Source organism: Lytechinus variegatus, chromosome 14, assembly GCF_018143015.1.
Source record: "Lytechinus variegatus isolate NC3 chromosome 14, Lvar_3.0, whole genome shotgun sequence".
NCBI classification, from domain to species: domain Eukaryota; kingdom Metazoa; phylum Echinodermata; class Echinoidea; order Temnopleuroida; family Toxopneustidae; genus Lytechinus; species Lytechinus variegatus.
The window spans coordinates 13399578-13424989 of NC_054753.1; the positions used below are offsets into that span (position 1 = coordinate 13399578).

Consider the following 25412-nt stretch of genomic DNA (forward strand, 5'->3'; position numbering starts at 1 on the left):
ATGGACAAAAAATTGACATAATGTAATTAATTTCTTATGTATTTTATTGTTTTTAAAAATTCTTATGTATTTCTTAGTTTTTTTAAAACCTTTGTTTTTCATTGTTTTTCTGATGAACCTTGTCGGGACCCTTTTGTGATCATGAATAGCATAAATTCATCCATTATCAGCAAAAGTAAAAATAGCATACATAAATGATTTTTTGTTGAAAAACCCAATTTGCATCGACTTTGTACACAGAATCATGTTTTTGAGCAATTTTGAGTCATACATGCACTTACAAAATGATGTGTAATTTTGGAACTACATACCCGGGGGTCGCAAATTTGATCTCAAAAGATGTGCAAGACTTGAAACTAAAAAGTCAGCTAGCGGCGCGGTCAAAAACATTCGCACGATGGCGTAGTGATGAAATTGGTCGAGGGGGGTCAAATTAACCCCCCCGTTAGATAAGGGTTAAAATAAGACTTGAAATAAAGAATGACATTAATCCTATATGAATTAGTACAAATGGAAGAATAATCCTTGCCTTATATAACTATGGCATCATCAATGTTTCCAATTTGAAGTGTCCATAGGTATAGTTATTACCGATTTTTACAACTTTTAAAAAAATTGTACTTTTCTTGTTTGTCCAATGCTGTTCCAACTTTCACCTATCTACATGTACTTTTCCCCTGTCAAAAAAAAACGATTGCAGGAGATTCAAGGAATGATTGATCAACTGAGGAGACACAACCACACCGGGTTTGACTGTTTCATCTTTGCCATACTCACCCATGGGATAGAGGGCGCTATTTATGGGACTGACGAGTACCTTGTGAAGATCGAAGACATCGTGGGTCAGTTTAGTTCAGATCGTTGCCCAACGTTGAATGGAAAGCCCAAGTTGTTCTTCTTACAAGCGTGTCGAGGAGGTTAGTCAATTTGTCTTTAGCAGCAGGGATGCATGATATGATGATAATGCTAAAATATTGTGACACTGAGAGTTCCATGAATAGATGGCATTAGGTTCATAATATATTCCCTATTATTAAATCATGAAGAATTTTGGTTAACACATGCTTCAGACAGCTAATTTACCGTGGAATTTTTATGAAATAAAGCCTTTTTCCTTTGTATTTTACTGTTTAACTTTGTGTTGTCTAATATTACTTTTTTTATTGATATTGTCATTGACTTTATTTTGAAAATAAAAAGTACAGAAGTAATTGAGTCAAATCAATAAAAGTAGAAATTTTGATGAATATTGGCTAAAAACACAGTTTGCCATGAATTCATGTTTTTAAGCATTTGGGGGTCGAACATACTCTAATTTCACAACCGTGTACCCAGGGGTTTGCAAATTTGTTACGCAATACTTGAAAGAAAAGAGTTATGGTATGATGCGGCACCAGCATTTAACGTTACAGATATGTTACAAAGATGTTGAAGATTCAACCTTCCAGCCTATTTGGTTTAGAGTCATAGGAACGATGCTCTCATACATATTATTGATGGATACACCTGAGCATTTTATCTGTTGTAAACATATTGAACAAAATAACTGTCTTTGCACCACAACTAATGGTTAGGTCACATTTGGCTATGGAGAATAAATTAATCTGTAAACAAATTTTCAGCATTTAACTCTATGTGTTTGAGATCACATGCTCGATCTGTAATGAAAAAATTGAAATCATAAGTCAGAAAAAATTGGAACCAGTGAGATTTGAACCTGCCATCTACTGCTTTCCGGGCAGCAACCACCAGGCTATTCTGGCTCACGGCTAAATCACAATGAACTGGAATTCAAATACCCTCGATCTTTTCATTACAGATTGAGCATGCGATCCTAACACACAGGAGTAATGCTGAAAATTTGTTTACAAATTATAATTTCCTCCTATTAAAGCCTCTTTATTTACTAATAAATTATTCCTTGATATTTCTTTGAATTGTGTTTTTGCCAGAGAGATTTGATGATGGTGTAGAAGCAACCGATGGAAAAGCTGTACCTGCATCTGCTAATGCTGGTGCAGGGGATAACAATCGAGCCACAGCACATGTTGACTCGCAGGTGGATGATGAAACCCTCGCCAACCTGATGATCAAAATGGAGCTAGATCACACCGATAGCTTCGCATCAAGTCGAAGTAAGGTCCCGAGTCAGAGCGACATGCTACTTGCATATGCAACCGTGCCAGGTGAGATTCATTGATGGGATGGGAATCTATTTATTAATGCCAATGTGTTACAGATGCTTTAAACAGCTTCACCAGCTCAAGACCTTAAATAGTCGCAAGTTTTTCCTGGATACCTTCCCAACGGAGTGCCACTTTTCCAAGTTTTGTCGGTATTCTGAGTATTATCCATACAAATTTGCTGCAGTTGTCCCAAAATGCCACTAATTGGACTACTTTTCTTTAAAATGTCTATCCTTAGATTTATATCTGATTAATGTTACTTTGTATTATCCTTGGATGGAAATGAAATTGAGAATTGAACTTCAATTGAACTAATTTAACTCTTTAGTTGTATGTAAGGGTGTTTGGCATTTTGGGTAGATAAATATGAAAATAACTCTCCAGCATCTATGAGCTCTGCTCCCATGTCTCCCAACCCTCCCCCCATGTCATGAAGTAATGCTTTAGAGATATATATATATATTTTTTTTTTGGGGGGTAATTTTAATTATATTTATTGTGACATTGCACATCCTAGATTATTTGTAATGCAGTTTGATGCTTTTATATTGTTGTTTTTAAAAGAGATATATATGTTTCTAAAGAGTTTCATGGAGGTAGATAAAGAGATAGATAGAAGATAGACAGACAGACAGACAGATAGCTCAGATAGATACATGTAGATATAAGATAGACAGATAGCTTAGATAGATAGATAGAGTAGATAGTACTCATACACTGTTCATAGACCTAGGGGGCTTTGCAAGAAACCTTGTTCAAGTCTCTCTTAACCATTACAGGGTAAGCCTTCTGATTATGCTACTAACGCTTGACTTGCAATCGAATGTAGGTTTCTTGTGACGCCCCACCAGATCGTTACAAAGACTGATATCCCTTGCGGCTGTGTGAGTAATGACATGGCTGGTGGACTGTCTGAAGACTGACAGTCAACCTGCCTGAAACGTTGAGTCTACTCTCCTGGTACTACTCTATTCGCCGTCTCAAGCCAGCCTTTTCTCATTTACCCGAGCCTCTCAGATCTCACCCTGCCTACTACTCAGCTTTTCACTCCTTGTTTAGGATTACACTCATTTTGAAAAGAATATTCTTCCCAACCTCCACTTTCTCACCTATCCATCTCACCTCCATTTCTATCCACTTTCACCTCAGTCCTTCCTTGACTTTAGACATGGTGTAATTATAAACCACTTCCGCGATTGTCCATACCACCAGACAAAACTTCAAATATCATCATACTTCATCTGATTGGTTAACATTATAGAAAAGACTTGTTCTGATTGGTTAAATTTTTAACAGGATTCGTGTCATGGAGAAATTCCGAGAGAGGGAGCTGGTTCATTCAAGCATTGACAGAGGTTTTCATGCAGCACGCCAGAGACGAAGATCTCCTATCGATGATCACCATGGTAACTATGCATTTTCTTGAATATCAAAGTAGAGACTCCAGTTTTTCTAAAATGCCAATGTACATGATCTTCTGTGTTCTAAACCTAGTGTTTTGTGTTCTTTAGTGACATGTACAAAAGTAATGGTGAAGCAATTGAAAATTGACTCAGTCCCCTTATGATCTTGGCCATCGATCCTGATGACAAGAATACTATGAAAAGCAAGCAACAGAATCCTTAAAGATTATCTGATTTTTGATAGGTAGCCAATGTAGCAAATTCAAGATGGGAGTGATATGAGAGCGTTTATTTGTTAATAACGATGTGAACTTGAACTACTTTTCTTCCTTTTTTTCAATGTAGATCAATGGTAAAGTAGCAAGAGCCTTCGAGTCTTCCTCTGGTAGACATAAGCAGATGCCAGCCCCTGTCGTCATGCTAACCAAGAAGCTTTATTTCTGGCCAGGCCATTTTGAGTAAAGCCCTGCTCACTCCATGGAATAATCTGCCTCAAAAACTCTGTGAATTAGGAGCTGTGTGGCATTATGAGTATGACCCTGTTCACACATGTTATGATAAACTGGTTCAAAGCCAAAGTGAATGGGTAGTTTATAGCATTTTGAGTAATGCCCTGTTCACATAATATGTGATAAACTGACTCAAAACCAATGTGGACAGGCAATGAATGGGCAGTTTTATTGCTTTATGAGTAGTGCCAGGTTCACATGAGATGTGACAAGCTGGCTCAAATATTGTGTGTGAATGGCAATAGATGGTGAGTTTTTTTGGCAGGGAACAGCCTTGGAATATTTAGCATTGCACAGCAATGTCCCACATTTGTATTGTTTGACCCATGAATTTTATAATGCAGCATTATGACTTACCTTCTACTTTTGTATTGTTAAATTGATTAGAGATCCATATGTTATACAGATAGAGGATTTCGCTAAGTGGTTATAATATCCCTAAAGAGGATGAAATACTCTGTTATATGGTTTCTTTCTTTTAAATCTTTACCAAGCGCTTTACATTTATATGGGTTGGTTAAAGCCTTTTATGTAGTAGGTTATGTGCTACTCAAGAGGAATGTATTTTCTCTGTGGAATGGATTTCTTATGATTTAAAACGCATCCCTGGCTCTCCTTGAAATGGAGACCCACTAGAATTTGGTGTACAGTGAATATCATCATACTCTTCTAATAGATGGTATCCACAATTCTGAAATTATAAATAAATTATTTTTTTGTGATGTCATCGCTTTAGTACAAGTTTTGTGAAGCATATTCTCAAGTTATATTATTTTGTGTGATGATAGATAAGACTTTCTGAATGGAAGAAATCTGCTTTGCCAAATTCATTTAGACAAGGAGGGTGTTGTAAGAATTACTTTTCAATCAATTAAAATTTTCATCTGCAATCCATAGATCTCTCTTTACTGTAGCATATAATGTATGATATATGCAGACAGAAAGACCGAAAATTGATAGCAAATATGCAAGATTTGAGACTTGTGAATAATTTTGGACCTAATGTTGACTTGCGATCTATGTCAGGTTTCATTTAACAACCCTTTTTGAACTGTGCCATGTGACTTGTTATGTTTATATTTGTGTACTTGTATAATTAATTGTATTAAAAGGGAAGAGTATGATGTTTATAGAAGATTATATGACACCTAGATAGATCCTTGTAACTTGATTGGTTGTTTGATATCGTTCATTCAGCCCATTTTGCAATGATGTCATCAACCGTGCAATTTTTGATCCATTCATCATGCAATTTTGTCCATTGCACTCACGCACTGAGACTGCAGCTCATGCACCAGCAGTGCACATGTTGTAATGACGTAACAATAAACAGACCGAACTTGCACGGCATGAGCATTTTTTGCATTGAAATTCATTTGAAAAAAAAAAATTTAGGTGTCATATAAACCAAATAATTTTTTTTTTTTTCATTCATGCAATGGATCATTATTTCATCTTTCACCTCATGAAGTATTCTTTCCATTGTACTCATAAACATTTATTATTTGTATAATGAACAGTCAACTAGTATTTACACAGCAGACAAATCTGTAGATAAATTATTTATGGTTCTTTGGTAATAGAGCCTTTGATATGCATGAATATTCACTGCCAAAGTGATCAAGTTGCTTTAGTGATCTTTTCTTGTTTCGGAAACATCTTGCAAAAGGCAAACAAATTGTCGGAACACAAACCAAGAGCTACTACACAAAGGCCCGAATTCATAAAGACGGTTTTGAAAACCATAGGTTGAACCCATGATTTGTTCAGATTTCCTGTATAAATTATGCCTATTTACTGTATATATTAAGTGTCCAATGCTGATTGCTGATGCACGCTTTTTGCGAAATTGAAGCCTGTTGCCATGGTTAAGTATGCTATATTATTCATTAGTCCACTTTTCAAACAGTGGACTCGTGAATGAAATAGCATAAATAACCATGGCAACAGGCTTAAAGTGGCGAGCTGTGGCAAAGCATGCATCAGCATTGGACACTGTTTAATATACGCGGTAAATAGGCATAATTTATACAGGAAATCCACATAAACCATGGGTTTAACGTATGGTTTTCAAAACCACCTTTGTGAATTCAGGCCAAAGGCTCTTCAGATCTGGCAAGACAAATCGGGTGTTGCAAGAAATATTTGCAATCAAATGGAAGTTTCCGTTTACAAATCTACAATCAATAGATCAAATCTAGCTATTAGTCTTTAGTATTGCAAATTGATTTGAAGGCTAATGATTCATTTTGGGACCCTGAATTGACTTGCGATCGATTGCAAGTGTCTAACAATACCCCATAATGCCCCATATTTTCAATCACATTGTGTAGAAAGTCACAGGATATTAGGTGACGAAAAAAGTATCTTAGAGGCTGAGGACATTCTTTTTGTGGCCAAGCTTCAAAAAGCTGTGTACCAATCAAACTCTCTGAAAGTTATCACAGATTATGATGTCATGAGTTACTCCGAACAACTTTGCACTGGTGTCATATTTATTTGAAACTGATAATAGACTGGGGTCATGTCTTAATGCAATAAGAAAAGCTGCTGTATTTTTTGTTTGATAATTGAGCTTAGTTGTGGTTGTAAGAAAATTGATACAGTTTGTGCCCCCCCCCCTTTTAATACATTAATAATCAATTCTACAATTGATCACAATTTCAAGTCGATGTCAAACCATGTACAGGAATTTACAATTGATTGAAAATATTTGTTTCTCATGGCTTTTACCCCATAGTGAATGGGTGATTTCAAGTTCAGTGTTGACCTTTTGGTGTTGTTGTTAGTTCTACTTTTACATGATTATAGCACTAAACATAAATGAAGATGGTCCCGAAAAGTCACTCACTAGTTGTTGAGATGTCAATAATGATCTGGATCAGTTTTACAAACTCTGAATAAGTTTTGGAGCAATGTAATTGCAACCATCTAGTTCTCCATTTCATCAATCCATCCTTGACCACTATTTTGCTTTCTGTATATAGCGTTTATAACTCAATAAATTGATGCATTTCATGTAATTGATCTTGTACTATACATGATACAATTACCTGGGAGTTATGTGTACATGTATAATGTTGAAATTACAGAAATTATTTGTCTTAAATAAAGTACTACTGTGATTGCATGTGTACATTTTTAATTATGTGTGGTAAAAGGATTAAGACAAATTTTTGTTTGTGTAACAATGGTTGGTTTTGCAAACAAATACATGCAGTTTGAGAAAAAAAGGTACATCATAAATGTAGGGGGCCAATAGTATTTTAAAATGTTATAAACTGATTCTGAAGGATATGTTTTTTGGTAAAAATGCTTGAATTTATGAAACAAATGCCTGTTGTTTTAGAAAGGGAAAAAATGTCAATGTACTTAGAAGGCAAATGGTATCTGAGAACAAAATGTTATAAAATGTCAAGATATGTTTTCAAATTTTAATAGGTTACACACTATACTTTTTGAATCAGGGGGTTAAATGTCTTTTTGTAGTTGTACATCATCTTGAAATGCCAGAAATACCTGAAAAACTGTCTTTTTTCAGAAACAGGCATAAGACATTCTGTATTCAGACCCCCCAAAATAAAATAGAACGCCCATGAAAATCTTAAAGAGTGAGAAAGGAGTACAGAAAAGAAAGTGTTAAATTTAACACAGGAACTCCCCTTTACAGGTAAAAAAAAATAGCTATGGGACTGATGTGGAAAGGGTTGCAATTGAATGAAACAAAGGAATCAAACGCAACTTGGTTTTCAACATTTCAGATGAGCTCATTTCAGGGGAGCAATTCATGAACATTTTTGTCAGACAAGTTGTCAGATAAAACGTCTGACAAGTCCTTTCATAAAACGCTTGCCTGATTAACCTTTGATTTTGTCAATAGCTGTGTTTGATGGAAACTATTTGTGCAACAAGCCCAATGGTTAGTGGTGGATATCAAGTGGTGGGGGGTGTTTCACAAAGACTGAAGTATGACTTAGAGTTGCACTTAAATGCTGAGGCTTATATGATGTGTAATGTGATCTTATTACTATGCAGTAGTGCGCAACCTCTTAGCTGATCTGGCCAATGCGGTCATGCCTTTTATGACGCACTCAACTAGGCATTTAAGTGCGACTCCAGGTCATGATTAAATCATTGTGAAACACCCCCCACCACCTGGTTTACTTTCTTTCGCATAAATTAGAACTCGTCTCGAATTCTACTCCTCAGAAAGTGATTTCAATGATGTTGTACACTCCAGCGTGACATTTCCTCCAATCAAACCCTTGGTTCTCCTCAGTCACATCAATGAAACAGACTCCAAACCAACCAATGGTATGCCATTGGTAATAACGTAATGGATTTTATTGGCCTGGGCCCTGTCTTACAAAGGGTTATGATCGATCCAATCAATCATAACTCTGGAAATCCATCAGTGTCATAATTTTTTCTACCGGAAATTTGCACAATGTCGTTTGTAAAACAAAGGAGAACACACCAGATTGTCAAGAAGTCAATGAATTTATGGGTATACATTCATATCTAGAATTTTTTTAAACAAACAAGCATGATATATGTTGTCTTTGCTAGCTTTCCATAGTTGCGATTGATCACTTTGTAAGACGGGCCCCTGGAGTCAGTTTCATAGGTGAAATTGTAGCATTATAGAATATATGTATAGTGTGTAATTCTGGATGTAGCCTACCGAGTAAGGAGCTTTCACAAGTCTTTTTCCTACTGTTTGCAACCAAATGGTTGCAAATTAATTGTGAAAGCCCCTTTACAGAATTTGTCCTATGACAGAGGAAACATCGATGTTATATCTTTTAATTTTGTGCCATGTAAAATTGAGTCTTTTTAAACTTATTTTGAACTGTGAAATTTTACATTAAAAAGATTTATGAGAAGGTACTGCATGTTGCAATTCTTGGTATTATTTTCTTTTTATTTTTCTGATAGATGAGTCATTTCAGTTCACTTCATAATTACAGCTAAAATTACTCATCCTGAAAAACAACTTATAAAAACAAGAATTGTGCATTAGTAGTCAGTATTGCAAATTCTGTCACTAATTTGATCTTAAGAATCAGTGCAAGCCTTTAAAAGAGAAAATAATTGAAACATCATGAATTTATTGCCCAAATCATCAAAAGGCCATACCGTAATCAAAAATAATTTCAAGTGACCTTGTTTTTATCAAATTATTCATAGATAGTGGCTAATTTTACAAACAAGTATATAGTTTCAATTTGGAGAATCGTCCTGTTAGCTTTAAATGATCTGTTTTTCGATATGTGACTGCACAGAGACCAAAAGTACATAACACTCAAAACTCAGTAGAGTATTTATTTGTCATAATTCATTTCCTGTTTCGCAGGCTTTACAAAGTGAACTCCAAATGAGGAAGTAGAATATCAGTTGAAAGTCACTGCGAGGGCATGCAGTACAAGATACATGTATTGAAATAGAAGAATAAGTAAAAACAAGCATACGGTTCAGGGATGTTCTCATCAAAACATGATTGATCTTCCCACTGTGAGTGTTAAAAGTAAATGCTAGTTTTGGTAACGATATCAAAATAAGTTTGTACAGAATCCACTGAAATGACCACCAAAGTGTCTGTTTGTATAAATAAAAAGCATGTGCCAAAGGATTCTGGAAGAAATTGTGTAATTGCTGAGAAATCAGCAAATAAGCACAGGATTCGGGTAGAGCGTCGGGCCGACGCTCTAAGCACTAATTATACATTGTCCCACGTGCGCTTATCTGTGTTGGGGATCTTCGGTGTGAACATTTTTCAGCGTAGATTTCAAGATTTCACAAAGTTCAGTTAATGTAACTACCAAATCCCCCAGATCTAGATCCTCGATGATATACTGACAATTAAGCCTTGTTTCACAGACTTTCTCATGAAATCAGTGTTTACTGCAACTACTGGAATTTCTCTTTAATTGCCAATTGGTCCACACCCACTTCGTCTAATTTCCATTTGGTCTCATCCCACACGGTCTAATCCTAGTTAGTAACCATTTTGCCTAATTTCCAGTTAGGCTATAAACCACTTTGCGAATATCCATTTGGTCTAATACCACCTATGGTTAAGTGCTCCATTAATTTTGATTTGACAATGCCATAAAAATGAGAAGTAGATGTAATTAGACCAACTTAGGCAGTAGACTAAATGAACTCAGTTGGTATTTGACCAAATATAGAGTAGACCAAACAATGAGACTTAATTGATAGCAGACCAGAATGGTTTAGCCCATGTGGTATTAATAATGATAATAATAGGCATTTGTATGGTGCCATCTATCTAGAAACAATCTATTCCGAAGCGCATTATTATTATTACCCCGGCTTTAGTTGAGCTGCTTTCCAGCGATCGTGCATTCAAGGAATTAACCCTGCTGGGTACCAATTCATCTCACCTGGGTAGAGTGCAGCATAGTGTGGATAATGTTCTTGAAGGAAAACGCACCATGACTAGGATTTGAACCCACGATCCTCTGTTTGAAAGGCGAGTACCAGAACCACTAGACTACGAACCACAAGCCTACTGCTTGTAGACCAAGTTAGGTATTATTTCACTTTTTGTTTTCTTGTTATGGTTTTACAAAATCATGTACTAGTGTCCGTCGCAGAAAGAGTTGTTAAAAAATCATTCGCAAGTCCCAAATGCGCGCTGTTGATTGGTTGAAAATCAAGTTTCGAATGATTTTTAGAGTTGCGATTGCATGATTACAACTCTTTCTGCAACGGGACCCTGGTCGGGTCGTCCCCTTATTTCTGGAGTCATTGGCCTGTATTCTCAAGAGAGGTTTCAATTGTACCATGGTACAAAACAATGGACTATGCAGGTTTATTTCATTAACATGCTTCATTGTAAGCGCATTTTGCCGAAAGCGACATTTAATTGGATTTAACTGCGCGATAAAATAAGCGTAATTATGTTAAAAAATCTGCATAGTTCACGGTTTTGTACCATGGTCCAATTGAAACCTCATGTGAGAATACAGGCCAGTAAGTCTAATAAATTACACCCCCCCCCCTCCCCTAAAAAGGGAAGACAAAGTGGCAATGGGCTTACAAACTTGCATATATAGCCCTTTTCTCAAATCGCTCATTTACCAAATCAACGTGTCTGTATGTTTTTCTTTCATAAATTCATTTTCTTCATGATTAAGATCTGTGTAATTCAGATTTGAGTTCATTTTTTTTATTAAAAATAGTTATTTTTCTTTATAAGTCATCAAGCAAGTGAATGGCTATTTTGAACTAAAGAATTTCAGAATGATGGTGTTCAGTGAGACGTGTACCTGAAGGGAGCTGTTTAAAGCTGTTTGTAATATTATGTTACCCATGACTTCTACACAATTGGTGACTCTTTCTTGTGCTACATGATGCATCTCATGGGTTTATCTCCAATTCGTCTAATTACCAACTCCTCTACTATCATTTGATCTACCATCAGTTAGTCCATTATCCACATGGTCTAATTGCCATTTCGTCCACTCACCATTTCGTCTAAAAACCAGTTTATCCAATAGCCATTTGTTCATATACCATTTAAAGAGAAATTCCAGTAGTTGCAGTAAAACACTGATTTCATGAGAAAGTCTGTAAAACAAGGCTTTATTGTCGGTATATCATCGAGGATCTAGATCTGGTACAGTTACATTAACTGAACTTTGTGAAATATTAAAATCTACGCTTGAAAATGTTCACACCGAAGATCCCCAACACAGATAAGCGCACGTGGGACAATGTATAATTATTGCTTAGGGCGTCGGGCCCGACGCCCTACCCGATTCCTGTGCTTATTTGCTGATTTCTCAGCAATTACACAATTTCTTCCGGAATTCTTTGGCACATGCGTTTTATTTATACAAACAGACACTTTGGTGGTCATTTCATGGGATTCTGTACGAAGTCATTTTGATATCGTTACCAAAACTAGCATTTACCTTTAATCTAATTGGAATGAGTGTTAATTGGGTGAAATGAATGAAATTTAAATGGACATTAGACCAATTTGTTATGAGACTAAATGTTCATAGACGAGTGATGATTGGACCAAATGGTTGTTAGACGAAATGTTGGACAGAAAGGCATTAGACTAATGAAGGTAGACCATGTGATGAGTGGACGAGTATGCAGTTTACCATCTCCGTGTTCGGCAGCTGACTTTGACTGAAAAACAGTCATGTTCAAGTCTTTACAAACAGCTTTATGAAACGTCACAAACACTTTAATGTTGTAGGAAGTTATACTTTCAAGTGAACTTATCTTCATTGTCATGAATATATTTTTTCGTTTTAAAATTGGGTTATCCTTTTTCAATACACCTGTATTGGCTGTAAAATGTGAGTTTTACTCCATTTCATTCATTGTACCTCTCAGATGCAAGGATTTCAGTAGTTTATAACAAATCATCAGTGAAAATCAATGCCTTTTTTTTCATGAAATGCCACCCTGAAACACTGTGGCATACTCATACATTGACAAATAATTCACTCTGTTGTATTTTGTCTGTTAAGACCAAAAAGTATGAACCACTTAAATGAATATTAAATTCGTAAGCCCTGTCATTGCATGCAAGTCAATAAATACTTCACTGTGCATGTACCGGTAGTTAAATGCATGACTTCATAAAAAAAAAGAAAAGTAGAGACATTATGTATGATAAAGACAACAGGTTTATTCAATATGCTCAACCCACAATCTTACAGTTACAGAAATGAGGGGGTACAATATACAAGTATGACCAACAAACAGTTTTTTTTTAATACACAAAACACATTCACTACTTTCACACATCAGGCTGCAAACAAATAAGACGCTTGAATAGTAATCATTATGCTATCTACTCAAATCATGTTCCCTCTCTCATCCTTAATCTCAATCAAGTTAGTTTACACAGTGGTTTAAAATTGCTCAAATCGCTACGAAATGAGCAGGATTCCGCCTCCCGTCTTTACCGTCACAATTTGGTTAAGGATAAGTTTCAACTCGACTTGAAAAACTTCTATGATTGGTTTCATTCCAAAAACACATACACCAATGAATTTTTTTTTTCTGTGTAAAGAGAGCAAAATTGTGAGCCACACTATTCAACCGTTGCTTTGCAAGAGCAACAAGCGTCACTTTATTTGACATAATTCAATAACTTTACAATAGGCTAATTATACAATAATAATATTAAAAAATGTCCCACATTTCTCTACATATATGACTAGAAAGATCAAAATCTTGCCATGTATAACGCTGTCATGGCGCTTCCTACGTGCCGAGCCGTAGCTCCGGTGATTTATATTAAAAGTGCCGCTTAAGAATCTGTGTCGGAACATAGGAAGCCTGCAATTTGGCCACCCTGTTCCTGCGTACAGATCTTTAAAGGCCTGATGTTTTTACACCATACATTGTAAATTGCTACCGATACAAGAAAAAAAATTACTTTTTCCTCCTTTTTTTAGTTTAGTTTGTCAAAATTCATCATCTCCAGCTTTATCAGTGCTCAAATATAACAACAAATCTAGCAAACTACAATCATTAGCTAAGTAGCCAACATTCTCTCTCATATCTTTTTTTTTTGTTTTTTTTTCTATAGTTTTTGTTGGCAAAAATGGTATACATTAGCAAGAAAAAACTGTACATTCCTAGCCGAGTATACGATGAAAAAGGAATGGAAAACCCCCAAGGTTGTATAGTACCTATATAGCAAACAACTGTACAAATATATTATACTTTTAAATTCTCTTTTCGTGTTTTTCGAAAATGCTCAATACACAAGGGTTATCTTCAAAGTAAAAACATTAACAGAAGAATCATGAGGACGAAGGCAAATACAAAATAATAATTCAATAATAAATATAATAAAGACAATAATATATTTGTTTAAAATGGAACGAGTGCCATCATGATCTGATTAGAAATACCAAGTTTATATGCATGCAGAGGTACGGATGACCTGCAAGATCTCTAAATGTGTGCAGCTATATCAGCTGATGTATGAGTATAGCAAGTACATTACAAGCTCATAACAAACATTTGACAGGTGAAAGGGACTCTTCTTCATTTTGAGGGTCTACATCCTGCATCTGATCTTAAATTGTATCTATAAAAGGCAAATTTGAATTTCAACAGACTGTTTCGAGATCAGCATATCCAAATTCAAATCGAGTTACTTCCAGTTATATCTACTTAATCTCTCATCCGATTCATTTCCAAACCGTGCCCTCCTTGCATTTGACACTAAATAAAACGGGGGGGGGGGGGGGGGGGGGGGGGGAACACATCAAAAGTACACCTACTAACAAAAATATAAATAAATTAAGAATGATCATTCCTACCTACTTTGTACATAAAAGATTCCATACCCTCCTTCAAGCACAATAAATACAAATTTTGGTCAAGTAGATTTTTAACACTCATGAGATGGACTTTTTTCACAATGAAATGGAGAGATTTGTTTGCATTTTCATCAAATAAGATATATATTACTACTTCAAGTTGATAACTGGAATATATATCATTAAGTCACAATTTTTAAAGTTCATGAATTTTAATTGCAGAGGAGAGATTCAGGTAAAATACAATATTGACAAAAGTCGTTACATCTACTTATCTTATTCACCATTACTTATAACAACATCGTGAATTCTAAATAACAGAATACCTTTTTAGTTATTCTGCCGAGAGTGAAATGACCTTATTTATACATACAAGATGAATAAATTTGAATGACATGATTCTCAGACATGATTTCTAGCGACCCTAACGTGAGTGCATCTGGTCACATCTCACGAGGATAACTGCAGTTGCTTGGGGAAAACAAAATTGATATTTTCAAAGCAGATGTTGGAATAGTATTTTGAAAGCAATGATCACATAAAAAATAAATTGCATTTCTTATAACAAGTTGAATTTACAACCTTTCACAGCCCAATTAGAATGCACTATTTCTCTATCAAGAAGGGTCATAATAGGACACAATTAAGATAGAAAAGAATTGAATGTTGTAAATAGATTTGCTAGAAAAGCAGTACAAATAATTGCCTTGCTTTGACATCCGCTGATTTAATTTTATTCTTTTTAAGTAAACACACTAACCTTCTACACAATGGCCGATACAAATACCAACCACCAAAAGAAGCAAAATAATTAATAACCATGATCAAGAGGCAATTTCTTATTCCTTATTTGGAGATACAGATATATTTGTGCATCAGATAACTTACTACAACACACAAAAAGATGTTTAAATTAAAAGAAAACTTTGTGGGTGATTGCTTGTGTACATGATGACATAAAAAGAGAGAACATTACGAGTGAATGACAAGAGAGACATGCAGCTGCCATAAGGAGTAGTTCATCTCCGATACAATGTAACGATTTGGAAACACTTTAGGGGGCCAGGATAGCGTGATGGATAAGATAGGGTGCAATGTGTTTGACCCCAATGGCTTGCCCGAACTGTCAGAGCACATGACCAGCACACACTGTTCACACTGATTTCCAACTTATCCCATGCATGCACCGTTCACACGGCAGTGCAAAGGACGGGTGCCTGCATGTTCATCATCAATACAAGTCTATATTGTATACATAGAGGCAGGGTGAATAATCTTATGTAGCACGGTCTCAAACACTCTATACTCCCACCTAACTTTGCGGTGGTTCCTGCGTAATAGACCAAGGCATGGTCATCTCCATTCCGCTTTACTCTACTTTAACATGCTAATCCAAACAAAGCTCAAAACAGATTTTTACAACTGTCTGAACACACCCTCCTGTGAGAGTGGTTATACTAATTTCAGCAGATTTGTATGAGAGTAACCTCCTGTTAATCGAGAGAAAACACAGGTTGTTCGCATATCAAAAGACTCGAGCCCAAGATCTTGGCTGAATTTGATCTTATGCAGTTCAAAGAGAGTTGATGAAGCCTAGCTCCAGGCACCCGATGGCTATTAACTCCAACCATGTTCCTACCGCTATACAACGCATGCTACAAGTTCATTCCACTAGAGGGGGCAATTCTTTCATTTCTAATACAAGCCACTGTTTGCATACGTGCAAAGGACATGTGCTTTTGTTTAAAAAATAAAAAAACTAGTCAAGCAAAAGACACACGAGCTAATATATATATACACACAAGGGGGAAAAGGGTTGTAGTATTATCTATTTTTTGTGAGGAAGAAACCGTTAACAAGGGCACTTCCTCTCTCGACTGTGTTACAACTTATCGAGTTCCAACTTAATTTGGCATTTATTCCCCTCTTTCACTTCTTTTGTTAGCGTTGGACCCCAAAATCATTGCACTATTCCATACACAAATATAAAACGGAAACCAAAGAGAGAGAAAAAAATATATATATATGAGCACGAAACTTCCGTAGACAAAAAAAGCCACCTAGAAGGTTGTGAATTTGCATTTTCAAAACATATTCCAAAAATGGAAAAGAAAGTTCACCAGTTTCACATACAAAGACTATATCTAGGTGGTAGTTAGGTGGTCTATACAAATATTTGACATAGCTCTTCAGCTATGGAGTACAATTCATTGAAAAATTGCTAGTGTGCATGCTTAGGCTAGAGAAATTCGAAAAAAATGAAAAATAAAAGAACTGAAATGTAACGAAACCGTGCTGAAACGATCACCGTTTAGTTTTCATAACATGTGGAGGCGATACTAATAGCAAGAGACAAACATAGAAATGATTGCTACTTGGCTGAAAGGATCACCAGCAGTCAACAAACATTCCATTTTTTTTCACATTGAATTCATGAACTACTCTACTTTGCAGTACTGACATGTGCACAAATTAGGCACATACAGTTCTTCTCTTAGTCATTGTAAAGAATTTAAATATTCACTTACAACAGGTCAGAATATACACTGTTTCTATACAAGGGATGGACGAGGCCTAGGCATCTCTTTAAAAAGATCTTACACATTAAAGACAAAAGTCCATGCCTCAAAAGAGTTTTTTTTTTTGTATTTTTTTGTATTTTTTCATCAATAATTTTTTTTTTAGATACAGCTGATAAGCTAACCAACAGTACATCATAAAGTTAGTGGGTTTTTCTTTATACAAAAAGAGGGTGAATGAAGTTGATAGAACCTGGTGGCAGGATGGGAAATGATAATATAAACAAAGAGGCTTTTTTTTTCTTCATCATTTATAACTCGCACTCATACTCACAATTGATATTACGCACGCGCACACACGCTCACAAATAAGAAAGAGATATATTATCCACATCTACTTTTTTTTGCCATACAACACACCCACTTGTTAATTCTTTGAGAACAGATTTATCCTTCCAGAGCATAATAAAACCCATCCCGTTCACATCTAATTAATCACAAAGAGAATAATAATCGGTTGGGCCCCTGTTCGTAGCAAAAAAGCTAGTCCACAGAAGAATCACACACCGCGTCAAAATCGACACGTGCTATTAACTAGCTGCCTTGGTGATAGAACACAGACATCCGTCACCGGTATAATTTTTTTTTCGTAAGCTGACGTCACATGTAACATGTCGCTACACTACTACATTATTTTGAAAACAACCTAACAAAACGAAAAAGAAAAAAAAAGGTTTAAAATCTTGAAAAAAAAACATGATGCAAATTTTGCCGAGAATGTCTAGTTTTTAAAACCTCTCTCACACTCATCAAGAATATGAATAATTATTAAATCAAGATTACAGGGTGAATTCTTTTCCATTTTCAGAGTCTCGTTTAACACTACGTGTATAAGTGATTCAAACTTTTCTTTTTTTCTTTAAAGATGCCTGCTGGAGATAACTTTTTTTTTGAAGGTGGTGATACATAGCATTCCACATGTCTTTTAAAAAGTGTTTGTTTGTTAAATATTCTCACAAACTCTGCTAGGGTTTTTTGTTTTCTAGGTGATAGTTGGTGGCTTCCCCACCAGTTATCCTTCCTCAGTTCCACACTTTGAGGAAGCTGTCCCAAGATCCTGTTGCTACTGCCATACCGTCTTCCGTCACACCCAAGCAACTCACTCTGTTGTCGTGGCCAGCAAGTACACCTGCACACAAGGAAAGAACATGATGTTGATAATAAGAATGAAAACAAGAACAGTGACAATAGTGATGATTATCATACAGACTTTGCCTGCCTAAAGGTTGAATATAACATTCCATATTTATAATTTACCAAATAAATTATTTGTTGATGATGCCCACAGCACAGAGGGAAAATATAAGCAATGAGTGACATCACCTTAGTGAATATCAGACTATATGACAACATTTTAAATGCAGAAATCTGATCCAATTATTGCGAGGGAGTGGAGTAGGGAGCTTTTGCATTTTTGGACTCCCAATTTTGTAATCTGGTGCATACCTTGACAGAAAATTCAGCATCAATAGTTACAGTATCTGGGTTTGTTATGAATTACTCAACCAGAATACAGAAATGGATGATTGTACATATTCACTACTGATAGCTGACACACTAATACATGTATATATATTCATCAGCATGACTAGAGTGATTTGTCTCACTATGTCTGAACACTAGAATTACTAAAGTATTATTGCATCATATCTGAGACTAAGCAAGGCTTGGTAAACATAATACGGCCCAGTAACATAAAGCTTTGAAATTAATCTTACAGCTGATTTTCATGACTGAACATACACGATCAATCAACCCCAAGATCATTTGATAAGCTTTGTGCTTAAGGCCCAAAAATGGCTTATAGCAAAGACACAAGGGCAAGATCGGACACTTCGACAATTTTTCGAAACGCTCAATAAATACTTAAGGGGAAGGACGCCCACTAGTGTTCAGTAAACCATCGGCACGCTACTGTGTATAAAACATATGGGGAAATGAGAGAGGGGATGATTTTGGAGAGGGCACAAGGGCGGCGCATTGGAATGATTCCAACTTTTATTACCAAGAAACCTCTGAAATATATTCATCTCAAATTCAAGGGGAAAAAAAATTTGAATAAAAAAATCTTAAAATGTAAAAATCATCTATTCCCCCCCCCCTCACCATTTCTCTCATTTTGTTTGAACACAACCATCTTGCGATAGGCAAAAGGTCATTAATTACTCAGCGCTGTAGGGCGCTCTTCCCTAGCATTTCATTACGCGGTCTATGTACTGTCCAATCTTCCCCTTGTGGTATCTTTGCTTATAGTGAAAGGAGAATAAAACTATACTTACCAGCTCGTTCACCCTTCATGGAATCCCAAACATTGCAATTGAAATCATCATATCCAGCTAGCAGCAGCCTGCCGCTCTTTGAGAATGCTACCGACGTGATCCCGCAGATGATGTTGTCATGTGAGTATAGTATGAGTTCTTGGTCAGCGCGGATGTCAAATAGGCGGCAGGTCGCATCGTCTGACCCAGTGGCAAATGCATATCCATTAGGGAAAAACTGTGGACGAAGTAAAGGTATTTACTGTCATATGTATTTCTTAGGCCCAGCTGTTGGTCTAGAAAACTGAGGAATCATTGGTAACTAAATAAAAAGAAATTTTCAAATTTCACAATTACATATGACTAAATTGATATGGGGGGAATCAGTGAACGCCTCCCCCCCCCCATTTTGTAGACATCAAGAAAGTCCACCCTTGAAAACATTCATATTGTACAATAACATTGCCATATAAAAACACGCTAATACAATTGCTTTCAGCCTTATTTCTACATGACAAAATGTTTATTGGATATTTTTCTATATTTTTTCATAAATTGGTGCGAGCCCAAGCTCAATGGAAATTAAAATGATTTTATTCACATTAAGAAGACAACTGTCAAAGGCAACCATCTAAGTTCTTACAGAGTCAATACGAGTGAGATTACCAAGGATAGAATACCCAACTCTTTTTTAAATTGAAGGCAAAAGTGAAAGCACTTTATTACAAATGCATGTGGTTACTTTTTTTAAGGATCAGCACTTTTGTTCATGCGTTGCTAGTCTTGGTTTTGCTTTCATAATGCACAAACAATAAAGGGTCAATTATCCTCACTTAAATACTGTAGGTTCTTAAGAACAAAGGTCATTTGGTGGTTATTGCTATTTATTTTTGTCATACACATTAAGTGCATAAGAGGGAAGATTTTTAAAGTTCAGAAAACACTTTAAATAGGCGCTCATGATTTTACAACATTTTAAAAATAATTTTAGATGACCTTACTACAGGGGAAGTCAGCCTCACAAACGAACTGAAGTATTTTGAAAGATAAAAAAAAAAATTACCAGAGGGTAAGACTGTAACATTACACCAATTATTCATTATATTCTCTCTCTTTAATTAGACAATTAGTTACGCTAGACTTTGCTGCAATTTAAATTTCACCAATTTAATTTTTTTTTGGGAATTTGACCAAAAGTAAAAGAAACATAACATCTTTTTTTGTTAGGCCCCATCCTATTAGACATTAAAACATGCCAGTGATGTTAAATTTATGCTCCCCTAGATACATATGTACCATGTTTTGACAAAATCCCATTTAAAAATTTGTCTTTCTACAAGTTTATGATGTGTGATAAGTACACAACAGTGTTTTGCATATCGAAATGTCAAGTTGAAATCACTCTTGCTGGTCACATATTTCATACATGGTTGGATACACCGAACAGTGTTCTATTAAATTAAACATTTTATTTCTATTATCAGATAGTTCCATCTAAATTTCCACTGTATGTGAAAACCCCATACACATTCATAAAAATTCCCCATTGCTTCTTCATACAAGGATCCACCGGGCAGTGTTCCATTCAGTTATACATATCATTACTATTATCAGATAGTTACGTCATTTCCTTTGCATGTGTTTTTCCTTCCTCATCGGATGAAGCTGCAGAGTATTTTGAACCATGAACTTCCTGAAAAGCCCTATGTGCGATATGATCATTCTTTCAGTGTGACGAGTCTAAATGACTTTGACCTACATGAATTATATTTACAACTAAATAGGGCAGCAGAAATAATGCATATTACTAACCTCCTTGTAAAAAATACCAAATGCCTGATGAACATTAAAGGTGCATTGCAAGAAACTTATGTTTGATTGCAATCTGGTTAAATCTCAAGCCCAAGCATAATGGCCCAATGTAATAGTTGAGTTGCAACCGAACACAATCGATGACTAATTCGTATTTTATTAAAAGATCTACACTTGATATAAAATACAATAATTGACTGATTTAAAATACTTGTGCTTGAATTAGAAACGATCATAAATTTCTTTCAATTCCTCAGAAAAGCTACACAAGGTGGACGAATGACACTTACTGTTACAGCGTTGATATCTGACTCGTGGCCTGTGAATGTTTGTTTGCACATGCCTTCCCGGATGTCCCAGAGTTTGGCTGAGGCGTCGCAGGCTCCAGAGACGAAGGTCCGGTTGTCCGGCGAAAGGGAGAGGCTCATTACATCACCTGTGTGACCCGTGAAGCCTGTGGTCTGTTGTCCGGTTTCTATGTCCCAAAGGCCACTGTAACGGGCAAAAATAAATTATTGTTATCATCCTCAAGATCACTGCCAGAGACTGGGTATTGTGACATGTGCCTGCAAGTGTGATCCATGCTACATTGGGACAGTTACACATTGATGCAGAGGTTCAAGCCCCGGTCAAGTCTATCTGATGGTGACGTTCAATATCAGTCCAAGACATAAACAATCATATCCGATTGATACACGACTGTTAAAACTCAACACACACACTGCCATAGATGTCATCAATTTTCTTAGTGCATTTCCGTGACCATATTGCAGTAAGTTATGATGAAAAAACTCCATACACTGAATTTGGCATGTACTGGTCCATGGAGGCCAAAGAGGACAAATGAATACATACTGGGCCCTATTGAAATCACTGTTAAACAGCTGGTTAATAATAGAACCAGGTGATTCCGTTGTGACAGTAGGCATTCATAGGGCCACATTTTGGGCCCCCATGGACCAATTCCCACTACTTTTGTATTGAGAATGAGCAAATGTTCTCACAATCTTTGCTCATTCTCCTTAGGACGACAGGAACACACTTGTCGAAACATCGAGTTTGGGTGGTCCTTTTCAGGACCAACACTTGCCCAAGAAAGATACCTGGTGTACCATGAAACTTACTACACTTGGAGGAAAGTGGTTGTCGAGATACTTACCATGACATATCACCTGAACTAGTTACTATTTGATTGTCATCAATAAATCGGCAGCATGATAGGTAACCTGCAAAGAGAAAAAAGAAGGAAAAAAACCCATTAGAATCAACTAATATCCTACGTTAATGAATGGCATCGAGAGCCTGTTTCTGGAAGAGTTGCGTTTCAAACATATCTTTGTTTTTAACTAATTAGAAGCATGCATTTAAGATTTACACATGATGATCTTTTTTTAAAACAATAACTTATTCTGGAATGTGCTCCTGGCATTTGGATGTGGAGTAGCACAGTATATAGCCTGAACAAGTAACAGTGACTCACATCAACCTTTTTTTCCGCCAACTAATGTGATTTTTATAAAAAAAAATATGTTCTGAAACTGTACTACAACCACTTAATGTTGGTTGCAACACTTTCAGATTGATCAAGGTCATCAGCTTTATTTTAAAGTTAATTATATCTAAAAAATAATTGTCTAATCCTTTACAAAAAAAACCCCAACAAAACATTCCATTATACACTGGATGTTACATGTATCTCTTTCTCGAGTTGTGACTGCTCAGCTCTCAATCTCAAACAGACACTGTCCAGATTAATTTTGAAAATGATTGCACAAATTCTGCAAACACTGCAAGTATTATTATAATCCAATCATTCATTATATTCATATATCAAGAAAGTTTGAAATTGTGTCAACGTCATCGCTGGAAATTGACCAGTCTGTTTGTCACGCATGAATTTTGCCAAAATATTAGCCCTAAAAACCATTTGGTGGCCAAAAACAGTTGTGTCGTACAGACGACTGGTCAATCTTTCGATGGAAGACACACTTACCGGTATGTCCTGGGAGTTCTCTGCTAACACGAACATTGCCTTCTCTGGTCTTCAGGCTATAGATTGAACATATGTTGTCAAGACCTCCACAGGCCACAAAACTACCGGTTGGAGCATAGGCACAGGTCATCACCCAGCTAGACCTTAATGGAATTGCATGCACCTGGAAGCATGAGAAAAGAGAAGCATTAGGAGTGAGCAAATGATTAAAGTATGGCCTCATTATACCACGAAGATGCCATATTGCAAACCATATCAAATTGAATAAAAACAAAACCTGCCATGGTGACTGTTTCAGTCACAAAATGGTGAATATTTAGTGCTAGCATTCCCTTCAGAATAATGGAATTGGGCCAGTTCTTATGCCACATATCACATAATTATATCTGATTTGATATGTAAATTCAAGTATTCCCTTTTACCCAAAACTTGAAAATAAAATTAGTTACCTTGTAAAGTACATGATTAATACAGGTAACCAAGTAGAGTAACTGGATATCAACAGCATTCTCTTCCCTATACTTTCATAGATTACATTGTACATGTACCAACCTAAAATCCTACGAGTGGGGTAAAACTACATAAAGTACCAAAATCGGCACTTCACCTCTTTACAAAACATGGTTAAGCCAACAGCCAGTCAGCTTACAAGACCTTTTACGTTTCAACTAATCCTGCAAAATAATGAGTGCTTCTTCTTTACATCAAAATTTTGCAGGTACGTTTCAGGTCTTACATGATCCCAAAACATTCATGAATGAATCTGGATTAAGGTACTCCGAAAAGCTCCACTAGAGCATCAATAAGAAAACATAACTGTGAAATCTGTTTTGCTCACACCAGCTGTAAACATTTCTTAGAAGATTTATTTACATCCTGAATAAAATAATTTGGCAGAAAATTCTACATGTATATCCTTATTGGTTTGGAAAATAAGGGACGAGTGTGTGGTTTGGAGTTGAATATTTTGCAACAGACATGTACATGCATTTTTGCAAGTAATTTTCCATGATCAATAAATATTCAATTTTTTTAGACATATCAAATATGTTATGTTATTCATCTGAGAAATTTCTACTTTTATCAACACAATGAAAAATGCTAATTTGGAAACACAAAAATGTTTTCTTTTTCATGGCGAGAAGATAACAATGATTATCTTTATCACCACTTTTGGAATTATAGCATTCAGTGATGCATGGTACTAAAATGTGATTAAGTTATTCAACAAATTAAAAAAAAAACATTTTCTGTTATTTCTCTTTTTTTTGTACATGTATGAGACATAACAAGTTTTACTTTTATGTGAGAATTCTTGTTACTTAAGACAGTAATTTTCCCATAAATGGCTTCCTTTTGCCATATACCCTGAACACAACAAAGTGTCAGTGTCTTAGTGAGTACACTATTTGCATGGTATTGGTATTACATGTTCTCTATAATTGTGAGAAGGCACATTTTTCGCGGAAAATCATCCATATTCCATACGCTTGGTGATATGGGAGACAATTGAACAACTTTGCTGGTAGCTTTGTGACAAGGTTGACCCACCCAAAGACTGGTTTCATCTCTATTTCAAATGTAAAACTAGACTTGCCTCTGCAATTGTTCTCTATTAAACATTTGTTGACTCTGACAATTCATCACTTAAAACTTTTGCATAAAGAAATAGCCAATTCCCTTTGAGGCACATCTAAAGATTTTAAATGGTAAATGATATGCACTATACATTACACAAACTAAATATAATTTTTATATTATATCATGTTCAATGTTTAAAAGCAGTATGGTGAACTACACAGTGCATATGTGTAATGAAAATGCAGTAATGCATCAACCTTCAAACAAAAGACACGTGTCAAAAGCTGGGAAAAACAAACTCAAAACATCAGATTTTAATCAAAACATGTGAATTGGTAACCTGCAATTTGCTTTATCTTCACACCATAGTGCATGTATATTATGGAAACTTACGGTATATAGGCTACATGCATGCTTTTCAGTTTTTCTAAGATTTGTAATATATGCTTCATCAATGACATGACAGACATTTCGCTTAGAAAACCAAACACAGAATTGATAATATTGGAAATTTAGGGTTATTATCCAAAGAATCATATTTTGTATCCTTACCTTATTAGTTGTGTATGAATCCCAGACTATCAATTTTCCATCCTGTGATGCACTGACTAGGTTTCTGTTTAGAAAAGAGAAATAGATAAAAACCATACACATTCCCATTAAATCCATTGTACCTGTAGTTCATTGAAACATACTGAAACTACCATATCCTGTTTTGACCCGTTACAAATGGAGTAATAAATAATCACTTCACAAAAGCATT

The 25412-nt window shown here is 35.8% G+C and overlaps 2 protein-coding genes across 4 annotated transcripts in view; one reads left to right on the forward strand and one right to left on the reverse strand.

Annotated features, from left to right (window-relative positions):
- Nucleotides 1-7978, forward strand: part of LOC121428136 (caspase-3-like) — a 28208-nt gene extending 20230 nt beyond the window's left edge. Inside the window, exons 6-9 of the mRNA XM_041624729.1 lie at nucleotides 701-917; nucleotides 1953-2186; nucleotides 3483-3592; nucleotides 3935-7978. Coding sequence (XP_041480663.1) covers nucleotides 701-917; nucleotides 1953-2186; nucleotides 3483-3592; nucleotides 3935-4051 — 678 coding nt within the window. The 3' untranslated portion in view covers nucleotides 4052-7978. The remainder of the gene's footprint in view (nucleotides 1-700; nucleotides 918-1952; nucleotides 2187-3482; nucleotides 3593-3934) is intronic.
- Nucleotides 7979-12755: 4777 nt separating this feature from the next.
- LOC121427213 (guanine nucleotide-binding protein subunit beta) overlaps nucleotides 12756-25412 on the reverse strand; it is a 49100-nt gene continuing 36443 nt past the window's right edge. For all 3 annotated transcript variants that reach the window (XM_041623495.1, XM_041623493.1, XM_041623494.1), the window contains 6 exons: nucleotides 25202-25265; nucleotides 23069-23231; nucleotides 22235-22301; nucleotides 21366-21567; nucleotides 19285-19501; nucleotides 12756-18134 (listed from right to left, as the gene is read on the reverse strand). In XM_041623495.1, the coding sequence (XP_041479429.1) occupies nucleotides 18028-18134; nucleotides 19285-19501; nucleotides 21366-21567; nucleotides 22235-22301; nucleotides 23069-23231; nucleotides 25202-25265 (820 nt within the window). In that variant the 3' untranslated portion in view covers nucleotides 12756-18027. The remainder of the gene's footprint in view (nucleotides 18135-19284; nucleotides 19502-21365; nucleotides 21568-22234; nucleotides 22302-23068; nucleotides 23232-25201; nucleotides 25266-25412) is intronic.